This window comes from Neolamprologus brichardi, chromosome 1, assembly GCF_056152115.1.
Source record: "Neolamprologus brichardi isolate AB-2024 chromosome 1, ASM5615211v1, whole genome shotgun sequence".
Classification (NCBI taxonomy): domain Eukaryota; kingdom Metazoa; phylum Chordata; class Actinopteri; order Cichliformes; family Cichlidae; genus Neolamprologus; species Neolamprologus brichardi.
Genome location: NC_142104.1, coordinates 26,908,488 through 26,924,447, shown reverse-complemented (window position 1 = coordinate 26,924,447; position 15,960 = coordinate 26,908,488). Strand labels below are relative to the sequence as shown.

Sequence of the window (15,960 nt, the reverse complement as noted above, 5' to 3'; positions counted from 1 at the left end):
CTTAACTTTAATTCTGAAGAAAGCAATGCACATTTACAGTTACTGACACATTATTATAAAAAGCATTAATATCATTCCCCTTAATATATAATTTTGTAAGTATTAAATGATCATGAGGTACTCATCACTTGAAGAAAAGCAAATAATTCTTCTGAAGTACATAAAAAATAAGTATGAAATAAAGTATGTAAACTACACCGTCTATCCATAGTGTTTCTTCACCACAATTGTCGTACCATAACACATGAACGCAACACTGAAAAAAAGTACATGCATAAACAGAAGTCAGCGTGCGAGTAAATACACATTTATAGTGTGACAAACCCCTCCCCTTGTTTAACTCCTGACATGTGAATTGTACACAGAGTCCCACGTGCTGCCTTAAAAAATGCGATTTAACCAACTAGAGCATTATTGAAAAGTGTGTGTTTCTTCCCTGAGCTGGAAGTTAATTCATTAAAAATACCAATTACCCAAAAAGCTTGCACATCTGGTGAAAACTGAGAGCCCGCTCATAGTTTCGTGCTTCCTGATATGATGGCATGATAGATCTGAGCTGTCAGTGGTACGTAGCTCTTGGCATTATCATCAAGGATGTAAAGAGGGTCCTGGATACGTCCTGGATCAAATCCCTCCTCCACTAATTTTACCTTCATCTGTTTGAAAGTCCCAGTTACTTCCACAGCGCTCTACACAGAAAGGAATCATTAATATTGGATCAATGATTACTCTGTTTCTTTTCAAAAAATTAAAATATGCCTGGTGTTTCATCCTAAACTGAAACAGAAAATTAAATTACCTGCATCCTTATAAAGCGAGGACGTGCATATGAGGGCAGGCAGCCGACCACATGGTTGTATGTTTTACATCCGTCAAACTGGACTTCTTTCTTCAGAGTGACAGCTGCCATCCCTATCCGTCCCTCATGGCCTACATAGCAAAACAAAGGTGGTGATGATATTCTTATAGAAATCATGGTGAGCTGAAAAAATACAGAGAAAGTAACAATCACCTGGCACTTGGACTCCGTAAACGTTGGCTTCTTTGAGACAATCACAGATCGTCAAGATGTCAGACACCTCGGTCGTGGCAACATTCTCACCTTTCCACCTGTGGGCTCACACAAGTTGCAACTTCATGTCTATTGCAGGTCTCTTCATACCAGAGGCGAAACTAAAATGTGCAAGTTCATCCATGTAGAAAAAAAAGTCCTGACAAGTATTGTGAACAAACCTTCTCAACAAGTAAATGTCCTATAAAACAATTACTGTACCACTTGTAAATCTGCTGTCAACACAAAACTGCTGTATTACTGTTAACGGTCGGGTTGTGTAATTAAAATAAACACAAAAAAAGAAATCTAGTTTGAAAAGAGTGCTGTGTAAGAATCATGGGTTGTGTTTTCACAGCAAAAGGCTGATTATAAAACACATAATCAGGATAATAAATTGTTTCGTTTCAACTTTTTTTCTTTTTAAATAAACAGATCATTTGCAGCATTCATATTCATATATACTGTGGGGGGGGAGGGGGGGGGAATAATTAATCGATGCCATGCTGAATTTGTAAGTTTGCTCTATTACAAAAAAACCATCACTTTCTAATCTTTAATGTTAGTTTGAGCTTCATGTAGAGAGACAAAATGTTAACAAAAAAAACAAAAACAAAACACATTACATAATAGTTAGAAATTGATTTGAACATCATTGAGTGAACACACTGATTCTATCAATTCCACATACGCCTGATCTCAATTCGTTATATGTGTGTGAGCACACTAGCCCAGAGAATCGAATTATTCCATTTAAACCTGTCCACCACCATGAGCATAACCAAAGAACTGTTAAATGACGTCTTGGACAAGGACATCATTCAGACCTGCACAGAGCTGCGATGGGCTACAAGACCATTAGCAAGACGCTTGGTGAGAAGGTGACAACTGCTGCTGCAATTATTCAGAAATGGAAGAAACATGAAATGATCATCTGTCGTCCTTGATCTGCAGCACCATGCAAGATTATGCCTTGTGGGATGAGGATGGTCCTGAGAAAGGTGGAGCTTGTTAAAGATCTGAAGACATCTGAGAACACAGTCACACGCTGCACCATAATAGACTGACATCCTGCAGTGCCCGCTCAAGAAGGTACATGTACAGGACCATTTTAAGTTTTCCAGTAAACAATGATTAAATGACTAGGAGAAGGCTTGGGTGAATGTTCTGTGATCCGATAAAACCAATATTGAACTCTTTGGCATGAACTTGACCAGTTATGTTTGACGGAAGAGAAACGTTGAATATGAGCCAAAGAACACCATCCCCACAGTCGAGCAGGGAAGGTGGATACATTATGCTTTAGGACGGTTTTGCAGCTAAGGGTACAAGATGACTTCACCACACTGAAGGGCAAATGTACAGGGCCATGTGCCATAAAATCTAGATCTCATCATCCATGAAACATCTCACGTAGGTTGGCAACTAGGGTTACTCCACCAAATACTAAAGCCCGATTTAGACTTTTGCAGGAAAAGTACATCGTAATTTATGACGTAATCAGAAACACTACAAGCTGAAGACTGCAGGCGCACGCCAGGTTACATGGAAGGTTTTGGCATTATGGCGTAGACTACCTGCTGAAGCATAACTCAGGCATAAGGCATGCTTTGCTTGGGGATGAAATACTTATTCACTTAATGACATGAAAATCAATTTTTACCTTTTTTTTTTTTCCTAAATAGTTGCCTGGTATTCTGGTTTCTCCATTAAAATGAAAATACCATAAAAAATTGAGACTCTTCTATTTCTCTTTTTTTTTTTTCTTTTAAACGAGCCAACTTAACAAATTTAGCAAAGAATCAAATAATTATTTCACTCACTGTGTCTTGTAATAAAGCCTGTTAGAATTAAGCATTTTATGCTTTTAACAGTGGAAAGTCAGCCACCTTTTTAGGTTTCATCCATTTGTTGAAGTCTCATTTGTATTTAAATAATAAGGCTAAGGCTTCAGCATGAACCTGATGGACCAGTTCTGTAAACAAAAAGAATTTTCCAAATGAAATCATGGTGGGTTCAGTACCTGAATGTGTCACCTACTCGATCCTGGAAGTAAATAAAGTTATCTTTGTCGATCCTCATCAGGTCTCCCGTGTTGAAATAAAGATCGCCCTTCTTGAGAACATTGTGAAGTCTCTTCCGCTCAGTTTGTTCTTCATTCTGCGCGTAGCCAGCAAATGGGGCCAAATTTGTAATCTTTGACACCAGCAGTCCTGGTTCACCTTTAAAAAAGAAAAGTGAAGAAGATGCACGTAACTCGCAGAGAGTTTGTGTCCGCTGGGACAGAGTCCAGGCTCCATTGCGGATGGATTAATGGATGGATGTGCCATGCGAAAGAAGAACTGCAGTGATTCTTTACCTTTGCGCGACTCGATGCAGAGGCCGTTAGCATCTCGTACTGGCTCATCTCGCTCTGTGTCATACTTAACAAGGGTGTAAGGGAACAGCTTCTACAGGACGAACGTGATAATATGTGTTCAATACAATATTAAACCAACATAAAAAGTACTACCTATGCACATAATATCTCTTTTTGCAATAAAGAAAATACTTTCAATAGTTCATAAAATCAAGATAATTTCTAACACGTGCTAATCTGTCAGGTTTGCTTGCACACTTTTCAAAGATTAATTATTTTAATAGACAATCTGTTAAATATTTAGTAAATCTGAAAACGTTCCATACATATAACATTAAAGAATGATTGTTGTTGGGGTTTTTTTTACCCGATGAAAAAAGTGGACTCGTCCAATAGCTCCAATTTTCCCCACGTAGTTCAAAAATCCGACATTTCCTTCAGTGGAGGCGTAAAACTCTCGAATCTGAATGTTCCCAAAGCGGTTAAGAAACTCTTTCCATATCTCTGCCCTGATGCCGTTGCCAATGGCCAGTTTTACTTTGTGGTCCTTGTCACTGTCTTTCTGTAGTTTGAAATAAAAAATAAAGAATGTGAGGCTTTTTGCAAGCACAGTAGAAATACATAGTGTCCTATTCAAGAAAACATCCAAAATACAAGAAACTATCCATGAGCTTAGTTAATTTGTTTTTAAAGTTGCCATTTCGGGTAATATTAATGGATTGGATTTATATAGCGCTTTTCAAGGCACCCAAAGCGCTTTACAATGCCACTATTCATTCACTCTCACATTCACACACTGGTGGAGGCAAGCTACTGTTGTAGCCACAGCTGCCCTGGGGCAGACTGACAGAAGCGAGGCTGCCATTATGCGCCATCGGCCCCTCTGGCCAACACCAGTAGGCGGTAGGTGAAGTGTCTTGCCCAAGGACACAACGACCAGGACAGAGAGCCCCCTGAGCTACGGTCACCCCCCACGGGTAAGATAACAACTAGCCGAGAAATGTGTGTATCCATGGGCACTCAGCAAATCGCCATCTTTGATGATCTTTCGCCCTTAATACAAAAAGATAAATACACCATGTATGTATCAACCACAGAGCAGCACTAGTACCAGCTCACTCTAAAACAAAAGAAACTAATCAAAAACATTTTTAAGGGTTTTAGAATAGAAATGAAGACTGCACACTTTATGAGCACACTGATGTCTTGTATTAAAAATACATCAGACATCTAATAAGCGCTTTAATTCCTAATCTCTGTAAGTATGTGAGAATCCGACTCACAACAAAATTTTTCAGTTGGATTGTACTGTACTGTACATGTAATTTCTAAGAAATATCATTTGCTGAAATAAAATTGACCCTTAAATTAGATACAAGAAGATTCGGCATGCAAAGTTACTTGATATGGCCGTCTTAAGTAAAGGCCAGCATCTATTCCTAGAGGTGACCAGATAAAGACAAACCACCTCATCGGGCTCGTGCAGGGTCACGCAGTAAAATGAGACTGTGCCTCATGTGATGCAACTGGATACTCTGAATGGCATACACGACTGTTTACGGTAGTTCTAAAGAAATACAAATACATATTGAAAATATCAGAAACGCATGCAGTTAGTGGTGATATTTTAAACAACAGCTTGATTCTTGTTCTGCAGCTCAGAACCCCGCAGATACTGGCACAGAAACCTGGAACCCGATAGTTGAGATTTAACGATTTCTATTTTGGTAAGCCAGCTGTGCTGAGCTTTGGGAATGTACAGATTTGGAAAGTTATCTCTGACTGGATAGGCCTCAGCAGCAACTTGCTGCAACTAGTTCCCAGTATTCTGCCTCTGCAGCTGTCTTGAAGAGCAAGTTTTAGAGTATCTGAGAGAGACGAGGCGTGGTGCCCGTAAGCATCCCAGCCAGTGACTCCTGCGAATTTATTTGAGCTGCAGACACTAGAATGATTGCAAATGTGACTTTCAGCAGCAGATATTGCAGTTATTGCACCAAATATAAATGTTAAAAGCAGGTACAGTCCAGATAAATGCTGTCCAAGATAATATTACTTTAAAGGCCTTATCTATTCACGTTTCAACATCCCTGAGTATGAAGAAGCCCACCTTAAATCCCTCATAAGGTTTCAGTTAAGAAGCCGAGTTCTGCCACTTTCAGCGATCACATTATCAAAACAGTGCTGCGGAGGCTTTTCTACAACACGGGAGAAGCTGGAATACAGTACTATGCAAAAGTCTCGAGCTACCCCTCATTTTTGTATAGTTTGTTTGGACGTTGGCTACTTTTTCTACTTATTTTCAGGCCAGTCCTCATACCTGACCATTTTCTCTTTTTTTCCTTTTGTTTGTTTTTCTTTTGGTTTTTTTGTTGACATAGGAATCATTCAAGCATAAAAGGACACCTAACACGAGGGATGAAGGAGTCTCATCTCTACACAGAGCAGACAAAACAACTTTAACTTCTAACTTTAGGTACTTTGTTACTTGCAGTCTGTCAAAAAAAACACAGTTTGTTCCCATTTATTTAGTTGAACCAAAACGGGATTCCCAAAGAGCTATTAGCTAAAATCTTGGCATATCTGAGGATGGTGTGCAGTGTGTTCTTAAAAAATCTGAGGGAACTGGACAAATGAAGGTCAACAGAAGAGGTGGCAGGAAAAAAAAAACTATGAACAGTATCTGAAAATGTTGCCCTTGAGAAACAAGAAAAAAATCCACCAAAAAACCTAACATGGGACCTACCTGTCAAAAGTTTGGACACGCCTTCTCATTTAATGGTTTTTCTTTATTTTTACTACTTTCTACATTGTAGCTACTTAATGAAGACATCAAATATATGAAGGACGATATATGGAATTATATAGCAAAGAAATAATTATATACATAACTCTAAATATGTCTTATATTTTAGATTCCCTCTGCTTTGATGACAGCAGTGCAAACCCTTTGGCCTCCTCTCAATGAGCTTCATGATGTAGTCACCTGAAATGGGTTTCACTTCACAGGTGTGCCTTTTCAGGGTTCATTTGTGGAATTTCTTGCCTTCTTAATTGGGTTGGGACCATCAGTTGTGTTCTGCAGAAGTCAGGTTGGTACACAGCTGACAGCCCCATTTGACAACTGTTAGAATTCCTATTATGGCAAGAACCAATCAGCTATGTAAAGAGATACGACTGTCCATCAATACTTTGTAGAACTGAAGGTCAGTCAGTTTGGAAAATTGCTGAAACTCTGAATGTGTCCCCAAGTGCAGTCGCAAAAGCCATCAAGCGCTATGATGAAACTGGCTCGCATGAGGACCGCCCCAGGAAAGTAAGACCAAGAGTCACCTCTGCTGCTGAAGATAAAATCATTCGAGTCACCAGACTCAGAAATTGCAAGTTAACAGCACCTCATCTCTACATCAACTGTTCAGAGGAGACTGTGCGAATCAGGCCTTTATGGTCAAATAGCTGCTAAGAAACCATTACTAAGGAAAAGCAACAAGCAGAAGAGATTTGTTTGGGCCAAGAAACACAAGTAATGGACATTAGACCAGTGGAAATCTGTGCTTTGGTCGGATGAGTCCAAATTTGAGATCTTTGGTTCCACCTGCCGTGTCTTTGTGCGACACAGAAAAGGTGAACGGATGGTGTCTACATGTATGGTTTCCACCGTGGAGCATGGACGAGGAGGTGGGATGGTGTGGGGGTGCTTTGCTGGTGACACTGAAGTTGAAGGCACACTGAACCAGCATGGCTACCACAGCATCCTGCAGCAACAAGCCATCTCATCTGGTTTGTGTTTAGTTGGACCATCGTTTATTTTTCAACAGAACAATGACCCCAAACACACCTTCAGGTTCTGTAAGGGCTATTTGACCAAGAAGGAGAGTGATGGAGTGCTGCACCAGATGGTCTGGCCTCCAGTCATGAAGATGGTTTGGAATGAGACAACATGGACCGCAGAGTGAAATGCAAAAGGGCCAACAAGAGCATCTCTGGGAACTCCTTGACTTTTCATTTCAGATGACTACCTCATGAAGCTCATCGAGAGAATGACAAAAGTGTGCAAAGCAGTAATCAAAGCAAAGGGTGGCTATTTTGAAGAATCTATAATATAAAACATGTTCTGAGTTATTTCACTTTTTTTTGTTTACTACATAATTCCAGATGTTTTCATTGATAGTTTTGATGCCTTCAGTGACAATCTACAATGTAAATAGTCATGAAAATAAAGAAAAAACATTACATGAAAAGGTGTGTCCAAACTTTTGACTAGTAGTGTACATCTGACCTTTCAGTTGATCCATCTACTGTTTAATGAAGCCTGACCAGAAAGGTCTCAGAGTAAGGGTGCCTGTCAAGAAGCCATTCTTAAGGAAGGTCAAAAGGAGGAAAATTACAAAAGAATTAGACTGAAAATCAGTGGTGACAAGTCTTAATGGAGTGATGAATCCAAATTTTACATTTTTGGTTCAAATCTGTGTGAAGAGGTACACCTATTCAGCAGCACCTAATCATTTTGGTGGCTTGAGACTTTTGCACAGGAAGAAAACAAAAACGATCACAAGGACTCTGTCTGTGTCCTAGTTACACAATACTGTAAGTCTTCAAAATGCTTTGACTGCAAACGCACTGTTACATTCTAACTGTTACAAGTGGGCGCCTATTAGAATCCTTTTACCTTTGGTGCACAACAGAGATAACGCATCACCTCTCCAATGTACTGGATAACAGTCACGTTGTGTTTCCTGCAGTCATCCCAGAACTGAGAGGCAGAAAACTTCCTCTTCAGAATTATAGTTGATCCTTCAAGACAGAAAAATACATTAATACACTTGAATAAATAAATGCATGCATATGCAAATTCATCTAGAAATGAGAGGCAATTTAGTCATTATGGAAATAGTGACTCCATCTAATCCAATAGGATTGAATTCAGTGCTGCAAAACTGAATGTGCTAAATAACAAAACAGTGACTGCGCGGGGCAGTGCTGAATCTTTCCTAATAAGCGTGCAACGTGGCTGCTTAGTCAAACATATGAGAGCTTTGTGAACTTTAGCCTATTTAGGAAAAAAAGCTGTTTCATAGGATCTGTTCAGATTACAGGTTCACAGTGACAAAAGACTCTTTCACTTGGATTCTACCAGGGTAACAAGAAAGAGAGATGGCGCAGGGAGATCACTTCTATTTCAGTAGAAATGAGTTCACTTATACTTTTTTTATATATTTTTTTTTTTTGCTGTGTACTCTCAGCTCACGTGAGGAGCTTTCATGGATCTGCATGATCTTCAGGGAGCGCAGTCAGTGTCTACTTGTGGTTCAAGAGAAATCAACTGCTTGTGATGATGCATTTGTTTTAGCTAATCCATTTGGGATTTGGGTGATTTATTTAGCTTTACAGCACAAGTAAGAGAATGTTCTTAATCACTTAATCCATGGATTAAAACTATAAAATCATCAGATATGGAGACAAAGATTCTACTGTGTGTCAGTACTTTATGGCAGCAATGTGAACCTGAATCTGACAAAAGACTGTCCATTACATTTATGCACTAAGTTTGTGTGAAGGCCTACTCTGATTATAGATGAATCCAATCATTTTTGTACAATAAAACCAAGTTTTGCTTCATTTTTCTTGATTTTATCATACAAAATGCCATACCTGCAACCAGTTTGCTTGAAAACCAATGTGGATTGTTGGACTTGTTTGCATTAAAAACTACTGGCTTACATCTGGAGCCCAAATGAATTTGAATGCACAACAGCTTTTTTCACTATATCTTTCTTCCCCTGACAGCATAGGAATTTCCTGAGGTCAATAATAGAAGTGACGTTGACCTCTGTACATAGCAGATGTCTCTGTTGTTTGACAAACTCTGAAATGTATGTAACTAAACAGCGCTTGTTATCTCAGTAGAGGATGAACCCAGCTCTCACAAAGTCTTATTTTTAACTTTAACTCACAGCTACTGCTCAGTCACCTCACCTGTTTCAATCGTGCCAATGAACCCAACAACAAATCCAGCTGTGTGATACAGAGGAAGGTTGAGATAGAAGACATCACTAGATACTACACCGTTTGATGACAACACAGCCAGAGCTGTTAAGATGCGGTTCTGGTTGACCACAGCTGCCTTAGGAAGACCTACAGAAACACAACAAGCCGCAAAATTCTGAAACTGAACAACACTTTTAATGTGATCAACAGGACAAAGTCCTGCCACGTACCTGTGGTTCCAGAGGTGTAAATATAAATTGCAGGACTTTTGAATGTGATGTGTGACCTGAAGGATCGAGGGATGGGGCCATCCGATGCCTCCTCAACTTCATCAGAGAAGCTCTGGATTCCAGGCGTGTCACTGTGTTTGGACATCAGGAAGACAGTGACACCATGCTCTATCAGGGAGGGCAGCACGTCTTCCACAGCCTCCTTTAGTTCTGGAAAGGCACAGAAAGCACATTTATAAGGCAAAGCAAGACGAGCAAAGCAGTGTCGTGCAATAATGCAAACGTTGGTATCGCTCTGATTCCAAGCAAACACAGGGCCAGTAATCCTGATACCAATACTGATATCAACTTTTAATTTATCAAATTTTGAACAAATTTTAATGGTTCTAATTGTCACAATAATAAGTTAACACAACAAAACAGACCTTTCAGCTTTCCACGTGTTTTGAAACTGTTTTTTTTTTTTAGCCCTGGACTGTAAACATGCCTGTCTCTAAAGCATTTCAAGTCAGCTTCTGTTTAAAAGTGCTGTAGGTTACAAATAAAATAGCCAGGTTTTCCAGCACATTTGAGGGATATTTTTCTTCATTTCACATAATTTAGGGCTGAAGTGGATAGAAACAAAGCATCAATCCTATTGCACTAGTATCGATCAGAGACCAATATCAGCGTTGGTATCAGTACTAAGCCAACTCCACAAGTTCAAAGTTACAGCTAGGTTTAATTAAAATCTGTACTGAATACCTGATTATGTGGATCAAAAGATAAAAGGTTGGTTTACACTAATTGAGCTTCTGAAAAAGCAGAAATTAAAAAAATAAATAAATGGAGGCATACCTGCGGCTGCTATCAACACTTTAGCCTTGCAGCAATTAAAGCAGTGCAGCAAAGACTTGGTGCGGATGTTATGATTGAGGAGAGCTACAGGGGAGCCCAGTTTAGCCAAAGCCAGCCAGGTAAACAAGAAGGCGGGTTCGTTCCCCATAAAAAGCGCGACGGTGTCGCCACATTTATACCCAGCGTGAGACTGTAGCGCGTTTGCAATTTTGTTACTCCTCTTATCCGTGCAAGCGTATGTGTAGCTTTCATTTTCAAACACTATGAACGTCTTGTCTGGATGCGCCTCGGTCTGCTCCAAAAAACGGTCCAAAACAAAGAAGAGAGGTCTCCTTCTGCGCCTCGCTACAAACTTTACCAAAATACGCACCAGATCCCCGAAATACACAATGTCCATCCAGACATAGGGGGGAAAAGTTTTGAGTGCAAACGGTATGATGAGCAGACTTGCTAAAATGATTGAAATATAGATTTCCATCGTGACCTCTCTCTCTCTTTTTAAAGCTTGGACAGAAAAATGTGAAGCCCTGCTGCAAAATGGGGAGTGTTGCAGATTTGGGTTTTGCTGAGTGGGGCGGAGCGTTTGTTTCAAAGAATGCGAAGATTCATAAGAAAAACAAGTACTTTGAATCACATCAGTGAGAGCGGCAGCAGCAGCTACTGTAAGAGGCGCCAATGAAACGCGCGAAGTAGGATGTGCTCTCTAGATTGTAGCTGACAGACAACTGACACAGCAACTTTTAGAGATTAACAAAGTTTTATGGGCGTTTCTAACGAGGCATGTGAGGGGTGAAGTGGGTACGTGCGACACATCTTGTTTGAGCGGATGGTGTTCACTGGGTAGATGTCAAGTTTAAGGTTTGTATCCTGACTGAAGCTTCATCATTAGTCAAAGAGTCAAATAAAATTATACCACTTGTTTATATAGCCTACAGTTTGGTGGTTAAACTCGAGTTATCAATGAAGGCTTAAGCGCCATCCATGGAGTCACATGATGAATGTACGCCCACCAGCAAATATCTAATCAGCCAATCACGTGGCTGCAATTCAGTGCATTTAGGCATATAGACAGCTGAAGTTCAAGCTCAGAATCAGCATAGTGAAGAAAAGTAACGTGGTGTGATTGTTGGTGTCAAATAGGCCGATCTGAGTATTTCAGAAGTTGCTGGTTTACTGAGATTTCCCCATGCAACTCTCTATAGGGTTTAAAGACAATAGTTCAAAAAGATGAACTACATAATGAGTTCTCTGGCCCAAAATACCTTACCCTTGTCAAAGGTCAGAGGAAAATTACCAGACTGCTTCATGCTGATCGGAAGGCAACAGGAAATCAAACAAACTCTTATTACAACCAAAGTACGCAGAATAATATCTCTGAATGCACAACACATTGAATCTTGAAGCAGATGGGTTACAGCAGCAGAAGATCGCATTGTGTGCCACTCCAGTCAGCTCAGTGACTGGAGTGATGTTCCCTGGTCCGATGAGTGCTGCTGCAGTCAGTTTGTAGGATCAGAATTTAGATTAAATGAAATAAAAGCATGGATCTTGCCTGTATCAACAGTTCAGGCTGGTGGTGTTATGGTATGGGATATGTATCATGGATGTGAGGCTGACAAATTTGCAGCAACTATGTGACGCTATCATGTCAACATGGATGAGGATATCTCAGGAATGTTTCCAGCACCTTTGTTTATGTCACAAAGAATTAAGTTAGCTCTGAAGGCAAAAAAGGGGGTTCGACCTTTTATTATCAAAATGGACCTAATAAAGTGGCCAGTGAGTATATGAGTGACACAATCCTAGTTCTGCTCACAGAATATTGGGTCATTCCATCTCAAATCAACACAGGACGTCTCCTTCACCATCTCTGATTCATGGCAATGTTTGAACATTTATATGTCATGAATGACCAGCTTTTATGCTGGATTGAGCAAATATCATAGCTGCACCAAAACACAAAGTATCTGTTTCTCCCCGTATATGGTCTAAACCAAAACCTCAAAATTCTGAAGTTTCCAGGTGGTACGTCTAACTGAAAAAAATACTGTAATTTTTTTAAAATATATGCATTAATTTCCCAACAATCCTCCATACTTCAGAAACAATACCAGTATAAATTACTCCTGTATTTGGTTGAACTTCCAGTCCAGGTGACTACGTCCTTTTTTAATACAGCCTGTGACAGGAACACTCATTTACTGCTCATTGCTAAAAGAAAAAAACATTTGGGGAACGACTAGTCTAGTCTTTTATAGTTGCTGTATTATTATAAAATTAGGTATATTTCTTATCTGAAACTTTATCTAATGTGTAACCTGATATTTGATACTTTGTTAATCTTTGCCTCTGGTCCTGTGGCCAACATGCTGCATGCTAATGATTGCACATTCATACAAAAATACTCACACACATGCATATAAAGTTTAAACACTCAGCCCTCTGTCGGTCTGTGTTGTAACTGTTGTGGATTTTTCTTTATTTAGTCTGAGCATTTTTGCAAACTGTTGTAAAATTCCTGCAGGTGGCGCTCTTTTCTTTTTTGGCATTCAAATTTCATTCATTGTCATAAGTCTGCTGCTGCTGAAGCCTTTCACTTTCCAACATCTTGTTTAAGATAGAGAAATATAAAACAGAACTGGGTAGGGAATAACTCTGCTTTGCCCCTTACTTCATAAACATCATAAACATTGAAATCACTACTGAATATTAAATAATGTTCACTCTTATGCTGCCGGTTACTCTTATTTGGCTCTATTGTGCAGATTTGTGAACATGTAAAAGATGAGTAAAGATTTTAAGGGAAATGTTTTCATGCCAAAGAAGATGTTAAAAAATATTTTTTAACAACTTTTATGACATTTATTTATTTCATTGGCATCTTTAATGACAAAAAGTACCCTAAGCCCTAATAACTAATGGAATTTTTGCCTTTTGAAACTTGTTTTCCAAAGTTTTCAATGGGCTCATCATCATCATCATCAATCATGGGAGATGAAAAAATGGCAACACATTAGAAACTGTTTACAGTTTGCCTAAACGTCAACCTCAACCCTCGACCTCAGAGGATTACAGTTTGTTTAAATAGGGTATTCAAAATATATTGTTTAGTTAGGCTGGCTACAGTCTGCGGTCGTCTTTTTATCATAATCATATCAATTTATCTGCACAGAGAAAATGTGGATGATATTAAGGATTGGTACATTTTTAAGGACTCTGGTAAAGAAACATTTCTGGATACTTTTGGCAACTAAACAATTCAAAGTCATTTTCTGAAGTTTGTCGAGGTGGGGTGTTTTCTGGAGGAGTTCAAAGATACAGACAGTGTGTCTGTTTGTGCTGATGATCAAAAGGTACAGTGGAACAGTATTTACAATAGCAATCAATGATGGGATTATGTGTACATGAAGGTACCAAGGTCAGACAGAAATCTGACAACCACAAAGGGGTAATGAGGTCAGGGAAAAAGAAAAAGAAATACTTGATTGGTGTGTATTACGCTAGTGTGCGGGTTGGTCTGTCCAAAGGTACAAAAGCCTTCTAAAGATAACCAGCATGCTCCAAAAAGACCACACTGAGGTTCCTGAGTTTGTACGTGCTAGACTACCTCTCCTCTAAACCATGAGGCAGACTTCAGGGACTCGCGACATGTACTTTGTACACCAGCTGTGTATTTATCTGCTTCGTTCTGTGCTTTCCCACACCTTTTTGATAATGTATGCATGAAAGGAGCCTGACATGCCTATGCATTTCTATACCTTGTCACAAAATTGTATGTGACTCTTTTAGACTGGTAGATGATGCTGTCGCAAAGGGATAGAGGGGATTGGGGTGGGTATCTGAAGGCATCATCTTAGCATATCCTTTGGGCATCAGCCAGAGATTTTTTTTAAAAAAATTTTAGAGAGCGAGGTAATATCCAGGGTCACTGAGGTCTCCAGGTTGTGAAACTCTTGTGAGCACAGTCCAGGGAAGCATGTGGTGACCCAGCCAAGCTCTGTGATTATGCCATCTCCTGTTTTCACACTTTTAGGAGGTTTGTGAATGACTGATTGATACTGATCTCAACAGGCATCTTGCAATTTTACTGCTTTTATAGACAGGAGTGTACACGCGTTTGCGTACTGTCACGATCCTGGGTCTTTTGACCCAGTGTTTTGAGTTTTAGTGTATGTTTAAGCCCTTCAGGTTTTCTAAGTTCATTTTTTATCATGCCTAGGTTGTTCTAGTTCTTTGTTATTAGATTCCCCTTGTGTCTTCCACCCCTGTTAAGTCTCCCTTGCCCTTCATGTGTTTCATGTCTGCGTCTTATGTTTCCTGTTTTATTTTGAAGAGGTCTTGTGTTCCTTTGTTCGTCGTGTCTAGTATTACTCTTCCACTAGGACGTCGTTACGTTCATGTGTGTCAGCTGTTTCCCCCATGTGTTCCCACTTCTCTCATTAGCCTCCTGTGTGTATTTAGTCTGGGCCTTCTCATTCAGTCTTTGCCCTTTTATTTTGTACTGTTCTGTCTGCCTTAATAAACAGCTCATCATCAGTTAAGTTTGAATTTTAGAATGTCTGCACCTGGGTGCACTATTCACACTCCACGCAGTTTGCAGAGGCAAACTGTGACACGTACATAAAATTTTCTGGAGGAGGACAGACATTTGTTTAGAACTCTTAAAGATGACGAAGAAGCAAGCTCCTTTAAGTAATTAGTTTGGTGTTACTCCACCTCCAAAGAAATGTCAGAGGAGTCTGAACCGCAAAAGAAGCGCGTATATTCTCGGAAAAGTTGCAGGGGGTAAGCTGGCTTCAAACAAATGATGAACGCACAGAGATGTGGTGCAGAATATGCCTTGAAAATCCCACTCCAGCGGACAAAAACAGTGCCTTTTATATGTACGCAAACGCGCGTTGCAACTTCTTATCTGGTGCGCGTCTTTTATTTTGACAGCGAATGCGCACCTGCGGACCACTTATGTGCACCCCTGTTTATAGAGCATGCGCGACAAACTTAATCCTCTTAGCCGCTAAGAGTAGGACTGCTTTCACTTTGTTTAATTTAAAACACTTTTCACTATTCGTGCCTTTATTTTGTAATTGGAACAATAATCGGGGTTAAGAGATCTTTAAATGGAAAAACATTTTAACCTTCGCTTAATATCTGAATAAAATCTTAAATCAGTGGTGGGCTGCTTGCTTTTAAGCAAAGAAGATGCACCCCACTGCACTGCAGTACCAAAAATCGTTTTCATTTCTTTTTTAAAATCATAATAATAATGCTCACATATGAGAATCTATATTTTTAAAGATAACAAGTTTGCATCACGCACAAACCCGCTACAAGCCTGTAGTCAAAATAGCGCATTTCAGATGTTCTCGGAAACTTTTAACGGCGCTGGTCCACCTGATAAGAATGTGCTGGCGTAAGGGATTGTGTTTCAGAAACGCGTTTTTCCTCAAGTCACGTTGCCCCACAACACAAAAGCGACCAATGGCCTAAGAGGCACGTAG

At 39.7% G+C, this 15,960-nt stretch overlaps 1 protein-coding gene across 1 annotated transcript; it reads right to left on the bottom strand.

Annotated features, from left to right (window-relative positions):
- zgc:158482 lies at window positions 1-11,016 on the bottom strand. The gene is made up of 10 exons (XM_006780443.3): window positions 10,463-11,016; window positions 9,626-9,835; window positions 9,384-9,542; window positions 8,077-8,201; window positions 3,778-3,972; window positions 3,411-3,501; window positions 3,075-3,273; window positions 1,013-1,110; window positions 800-930; window positions 1-689 (listed from the first exon to the last, which is right to left on the bottom strand). Exons 1-10 carry the CDS (start codon window positions 10,938-10,940, stop codon window positions 513-515), a joined length of 1,863 nt encoding a protein of 620 aa, XP_006780506.2. The 5' UTR covers window positions 10,941-11,016; the 3' UTR covers window positions 1-512.
- Between the last annotated feature and the right edge of the window lie 4,944 nt (window positions 11,017-15,960).